Source organism: Gopherus flavomarginatus, chromosome 6 (assembly GCF_025201925.1).
Source record: "Gopherus flavomarginatus isolate rGopFla2 chromosome 6, rGopFla2.mat.asm, whole genome shotgun sequence".
In the NCBI taxonomy this organism is placed as follows: Eukaryota; Metazoa; Chordata; order Testudines; family Testudinidae; genus Gopherus; species Gopherus flavomarginatus.
In genome coordinates this window covers 43,635,687-43,642,500 of record NC_066622.1, presented here as the reverse complement: position 1 = coordinate 43,642,500, position 6,814 = coordinate 43,635,687, and the positions used below count along the sequence as shown (strand labels likewise).

Sequence of the window (6,814 nt, the reverse complement as noted above, 5' to 3'; positions counted from 1 at the left end):
TCTGTAGTAAGTCAAACTTTATTGTAAATCATTATGCAATGTAAGTACCCTTACATCATATACCCTTAAACGTTAATATAACACCACTGATTAAACAATATGGTTCAAACAGAGGGCAGTAGATTTGTCATTGTTTGCTGACATAGGCTCTACTCCCAATTTACTTATGAACAAATAAACCCAAAGTTCAATTTGAGACATACCCAGGAAAGACAAAAACCCAATTACAAAAAAGAGTCCCTTTTTTAAAGATAGTGTAGTTTTACTTTGTAAAACCGTAGTAGTCATTTTCAGTCATTGAAATGGAGACTAAATATTGTCTAAAAAAAGGTTGCACAGCTGTGCTGTAGATCTACTTTGACCTGATGTGGCTGGATTTGTTCACTTTCACTACAGTTTGCTGCTGCAAAAAGCACAGAACGTTGCAGACTTGGGGTTAGTCAAGCAATGGCAGAAATTCCTTAAGATACTCAACCCTTCACTGCTAAGGCTGAACATTCCTTTCCCCACCAGGCACAGTGGGAAACTGTACAAACACTTGTTAGAGACCTCTGGAACACTTTGCATTGTTTTAGTTAAGTTCACAACTCAACAAGCATGTGATATAGCTTTTCTTCAGGGAAAATTCATTTTAGTCAGCAACATTAATATACAGCATTTTACTACTTAAAGTAAGACAAGGAGACCTGAATGCATTAAAGCCAGAACTTTAAGACCACATATTAGATGACAACATGTCACAGCGCAGATATAACGGATTCATGTGTTGTCAGATTGACAAGTTGTGGTGAATCTTGACCTCCTATATTTCTAATTTCTGCTCAACTATACATATACATTTAGAATCCCTGACTTATTTATTTATACACAAGCTTATTTTAATTGAACAAATTATGGAATAATGACAACCTTTTATAAGTACAGTCTGAATTAAACCTATTGTGAGTTGTCTAAAGGATGGATTTGCGACAGCAGACTAACATTTGGAGGAAAATCACATATGTGCTGCCAGGTCTTCAAATCATCGTATGAACTCATTAGGGAATAGTTTCCTCTTAAACTGTACTGCCAAAATACTCCATCTAACAGCAAAACACAGTGAAGCACTAGATGTTACATGTCTGGGCTTCAAAGAAAAATGTATAAACTTGTAACTACTGCATGAATTCATTTTTTCATTTAAGACTTTTGCAAACAGGGAAATAATTTAATATTTTCCTTTTCTTTTTTGAAAGGGTAATAAAAACTAATGAGCAAAAATGTAACTTCTTGCTGTCACTTGGGGGAACTTTAAGAGTCCAGTATTAAAAAGAGGGGACTATATCAAATTTAATGGTCAAACAACCTTTTTAATAAAAGGTATTCATTTTCCATGTTATGATTGTGGGAATGTGAAATGCTCAAGAGTCTTTGGCTAATAGAATTTCACTATGTCACAAGTCCTGTTACAATAACTATAAACCTCAACCCAGAGGTACTGAAGCACTTAAGGGGAAAAAAAAAAAAAAAAAAAAAAAAAGGGGAAAAAAAGCATTTTTACCCTTAAAACAATCTGAAGAAAATGGCTCTATGGTGCTTTATGCCATCTTTACTTGGACAGTAAATATGAGGTCTGTATAAAAGAAGCTTATTTTACATGATTAAGGCCATTTGATGGTTCACAGACTAAACTGACACTAGAAATGAAGCTCATTTTGATATTCTGCATAATCTGAATACAGGAAGGAAAAAAATAAAGCTCATGATTTGTGCGCTGTTCAAATGATCCCTAATGACTAAAGTGGATAGGTATGTATAATATGGTGCAATAAAGAATGCACCAGCTGTTTTATTTCATTACCTCAAATAGAACAAGGCCTAGGCAAATCCCCTCAAACTCCTGATTAAAAATACTGAAGTTTGTGAACAGGGGAGACTAGTTCTTAATTCCTATAGGGGGTGGCAAAGCTGTACTAGATATACTGTGCATTGAAGTGAATTTCTTAAACTACTGTACTGGAGAGGTTGAACCTGCCTGATCGTACAATACTCAAGACAAGGTGTAAATCAAACAAGCTGAAACATTTACTGAAAATGTAAGCTAATAAACTGGGAGGCAACATTGATTAGACACATTTCCTTACTTTATACTTCAGAGAAACTCAAATTAGGCAAGTGTCTGTTTTCCTTAGTTTCTAGATTTACTGTAAGAAAAACATTAACATTTAACTTACTGCAATTATGTTTTAGCACAGTAACAGTGATCAGGGGCTTCACCGAGCTCAAATGTCAGGTTTGGTGAAATGTCCCTTTTAGTCAGCTGGACAGCTTGAGGTGTACGGAGGAAGCCCCAGGACATTTTGTTTACCTCAACAGCCAAGCAGTAAACAAATATTTGAATAGTGAAGGTAAGCAAGGGAGCACACAGTATTTCCAAAGGCCTACCGACCCCACTTCAGCAGTATTGATAACATACCACATGAAGACCTACTCAATATATACAAAATTAAAAAAAATCTTTAAAAAGTTCTGATCTGTCTTCCAGTTAACTTGTTTGGTTTTTTTAAGGCTTGGAACTCATCTGATGTCCAGATTTGCAACTTATTTCTAATCTTTGATATCTTTTTGACACATCACCTCATCCTACACAAGGCTTAACTGAATCAAAGAAAGCTGTCCAAACAATAACTACCATTTGGGAAATATCCAAAGGAATAGGAGGTCACTGAAAACATGTCTACAAGGGTTCAACACCAGCAGATATGTTTTCATTAACCATGGAAAGACGACACTGAAAGCCACAGACATCTTAGACGTAGTAACAGGTGCACTGTACCTCTCAGTTTTATTCCAAATAGAGAAAGGGAGAAATAGCCTTTTTTTTTTTTTTTTTAAAAGGAATGTGTGTGCTGGGGAAATATGTTTTAAAGCCTTCAAATGAAGTACTGTTATTAAAGATCAGCATTACACATTTATATTTTAATGGAAAAAACCTTAAGTAAAAACGCAACCCAGAGGAAGAATTATATGTATTAAGGTAGTGCTAAGAGCTCTAATCAGATCAGTGTCTCGTGTGCTAGATCCCATATAAGGAATATAAAGAGAGAATGTTCTGCCTCCTTTGGAATAGTTGAGAGGTATGGTCAGAGACTTGCAAGTTTTTAAGAGACAAAATATTGATGAAGTCATCCTTAGAGGTTCATTTCACAGATGAGGAAACTATCATAAAAATTTGTTTTCTTTATCTGCTAAAGTGCATATTGCCAAATATGTAGAGAACTTCTCCATTTTTCAAAATACTACTGTTAAACGACATTGCCAAAACCACACTTGGGGCTACATTTCTAGTTGACATTTGGTGGTTTCAACAGTGAAAGAAAGCTTTTCCCTTTGTGAAAACATCATTTGCCTTATCGTAATCAAGTGACGAGGACGAATGAGAACTTCACTGCAAATCTTTTGATCTTTTTCCACACAAAAAAGGGAACAGTGTCCTTTTCTCTGACAAAGAGAATCCTTAAATATAACAGTATGAAAATATAACTTAAATATAAAATAGTCAAATAGGTTAGAGGAGACTTGAAAAAAATCTTTGTTCTGCCTATTAGTTCCATAGGTACCTCGTAGGAAGTAAACATGTATTTAAAAAAATAACATTAAGTTACAGCTTGTAACAATAAAACTATTCTGCTCTAGGAATTAATATGTTGCAATTACCAGTTTTAGTAATAAAACACACTGGTTCCACTTAGTCAATCCCGGTGCCCTTTTCCAGAATGTCTTGCACTGAATCACCACAGGAACAATAAGCGAGTCAACACTGAGTAATTGTTTTTCTGTGGTCTTCTCTGAAGTGTCAGATGCAAACCAGAATGTTAGTGTCTGGTCCCTCACAATGCTGTGTTTCCATAAATGACGAAAGGATGCTCTTGCATATTTGGTCAGTGTTTCTGTAGTGCAACTGAACTGGAATGCTTCAAACTACCTGCATCCTAATCACAGACCTGTTCTTGAGTAACTGTTGGTAGGAAAAAAGGGATGCTGTTGCAAAGTGAAAATCCACTGACCAAGAAACTTATGCCACAAAACCTGCAAATACCACAGGCCAGGAATGCATCATACAGGCAGCCCAAATCGATGCTTCTTCTTAACAGGCTTTAAGTTAGTCAGTCTCCGCAGGTCCTCTTCAACTTCTGACTCCTCCATTTCATCATCTGCTGAAATAAGGATCTAAAAACAGAAATATAAATAGCACGTTTCAAATAAGATTCAATCTCTGTTTTTTCTCTTCTTTGAATCTATTTTAAATAACTTATTCTAGCAAAATGCCCAATTATTCAATGTTTAAGAAGAGAGGCTTTATTACAACAGGAGAATTTTGGATTTGTTAGGTTTCATGTCACTACCTGCCACTACTATCAGACACTTCAAATATTACATTAGAAATAGAACTGTCGATTAATTGCAGTTAACTCACACGATTAATTCAAAACAATTAATCTTGATTAATCGCACTGTTAAACAATAAAATACCTATTTAAATATATTAATTTTTGGATGTTTTTCTATATTTTTAAATATATTGATTTCTGTTACACAGAGTGTGCAGTGTTCACTGTAAAAATGATAAATATAATTTTTCAATTCACTTCATACAAGCACTGAAGTGCAATCTCTTTATCATGAAAGTGCAACTTACCAATGTAGATTTTTTTTTGTTACATAACTGCACTCAAAAAAAGAAAACAATGTAAAACATTAGACCCTACAAGTCCACATAGTCCTACTTCTTGTTCAGTCAATCACTAAAGGAAAAAAGTTTGTTTGCATTTACGGGACTTAATGCTGCTTGCTTCTTATTTACAATGTCACCTGAAAGTGAGAAAAAGCATTTGCATGGCACCTTTGTAGCTGGCCATTGCAAGGTATTTATGTGCCAGATATGTTAAACATTAGTATGCCCCTTTCTTTGACAGGGTAACAAGCCTTGTAGATAGAGGAGGAAGTGGTAGATGTGGTACATCTTGACTTTAGTAAGGCTTTTGATGCTGTCTCGCATGACCTTCTCATAAACAAACTAGGAAAATACAACCTAGAAGGAGCTACTATAAGGTGGGTGCAAAACTGGTTGGAAAATCATTCCCAGAGAGTAGTTATCAGTGGCTCACAGTCATGCTGGAAGGGCATAACGAGTGGGGTCTCACAGGGATCGGTTCTGGGTCTGGTTCTGTTCAATATCTTCATAATGATTTAGATAATGGGATAGAGAGTACAGTTATAAAGTTTGCAGACGATACCAAGCTGGGAGGGGTTGCAAGTGCTTTGGAGGATAGGATTAAAATTCAAAATGATCTGGACAAACTGGAGAAATGGTCTGAAGTAAATATGATGAAATTTAATGAGGACAAATGCATAGTGCTCCACTTGGGAAGGAACAATCAGTTGCACACATACAAAATGGGAAATGACTGCCTACTAAGGAGTACTGCGGAAAGGGATCTGGGGGTCATAGTGGATCACAAGCTAAATATGAGTTAACAGCGTAACACTATTGCGCAAAAAAAAAAGCAAACATTATTCTGGGATGTATTAGCAGGAGTATTGTAAGCAAGACAAGAAGTAATTCTTCCGCTCTGCTGTGTGCTGATTAGGCCTCAACTCATAGAATATCAGGGTTGGAAGAGACCTCAGGGGGTCATCTAGTCCAAATCCCCTACTCAAATCAGGACCAATCCCCAACTAAATAAACTGGAGTATTATGTCCAGTTCTGGGTGCCACATTTCAGGAAGATGTGGACAAATTGGAGAAGCGCAACAAAAATGATTAAAGATCTAGAAAACATGACCTATGTGGGAAGACTGAAAAAAACTGGGTTTGTTTAGTCTGGAGAAGAGAAGACTGAGAGGGGACATGATAACAGTTTTCAAGTACCTAAAAGGTTCTTACAGGGAGAAAAATTGTTGTTCTTAACCTCTGAGGATAGGACAAGCAATGGGCTTAAATTGCAGCAAGGGCAGTTTAGGATGGACATTAGGAAAAACTTCTCAACTGTCAGAATGGTTAAGCATTGGAATAAATTGCCTAGGGAAGTTGTGGAATCTCCATCATTGGGGATTTTTAAGCACAGGTTAGACAAAAACCTGTCAGGGATGGTCTAGATAATACTGAGTCCTGCCTTGAATGCAGGGGACTGGACTAGATGACCTCTTGAGGTCCCTTCCAGTTCTATGATTCTATGCTTTGGCCATCATTCCAGAGGACATGCTTCTATGCTGATGACACTCATTAAAAAAATACATTAAATTTGTAACTGAATTCCTTGGGGGAGAATTGTATGTCTCCTGCTCTATTTGTTTTACCCACATTCTGCCATATATTTCATGTTATAGCAATTTCAGATGATGACCCAGCATGCTGTTCATTTTAAGAACACTTTCACTGCAGATTTGACAAAACGCAAAGAAGGTACCAATATGAGATTTCTAAAGATAACTACAGCACTGAATTCCAGATTTGAGAATCTAAGGTGCTTTCCAAAATCTGAGAGGGATGAGGTATGGAGCATGTTTTCAGAAGTCTTAAAAGAGCAAAACTCTGATGTAGAAACTACAGAACTGCACCACCAAAAAAGAAAATCAATCTTCTACTGGTGGTATCTAACTCAGAGGAAAATTAATATGCACTGGTCTGCACTGCTTTGCATCATTATCAAGCAGATCCTGTCATCGGCACGGATGCATGTCCTCTGGAATGGTGGTTGAAGCATGAAGGGATATATGAATCTTTAGTGCATCTGACACGTAAATATCTTGTGAAACCAGCTACAAGTGTGTC

General features: G+C 36.5%; 1 protein-coding gene across 2 annotated transcripts in view; it reads right to left on the bottom strand.

Annotated features, from left to right (window-relative positions):
* STIMATE (STIM activating enhancer) overlaps nucleotides 1-6,814 on the bottom strand; it is a 92,029-nt gene continuing 85,215 nt past the window's right edge. For both annotated transcript variants that reach the window (XM_050957891.1, XM_050957892.1), the window contains one exon: nucleotides 1-4,209. In XM_050957891.1, coding sequence (XP_050813848.1) covers nucleotides 4,096-4,209 — 114 coding nt within the window. In that variant the 3' untranslated portion in view covers nucleotides 1-4,095. The remainder of the gene's footprint in view (nucleotides 4,210-6,814) is intronic.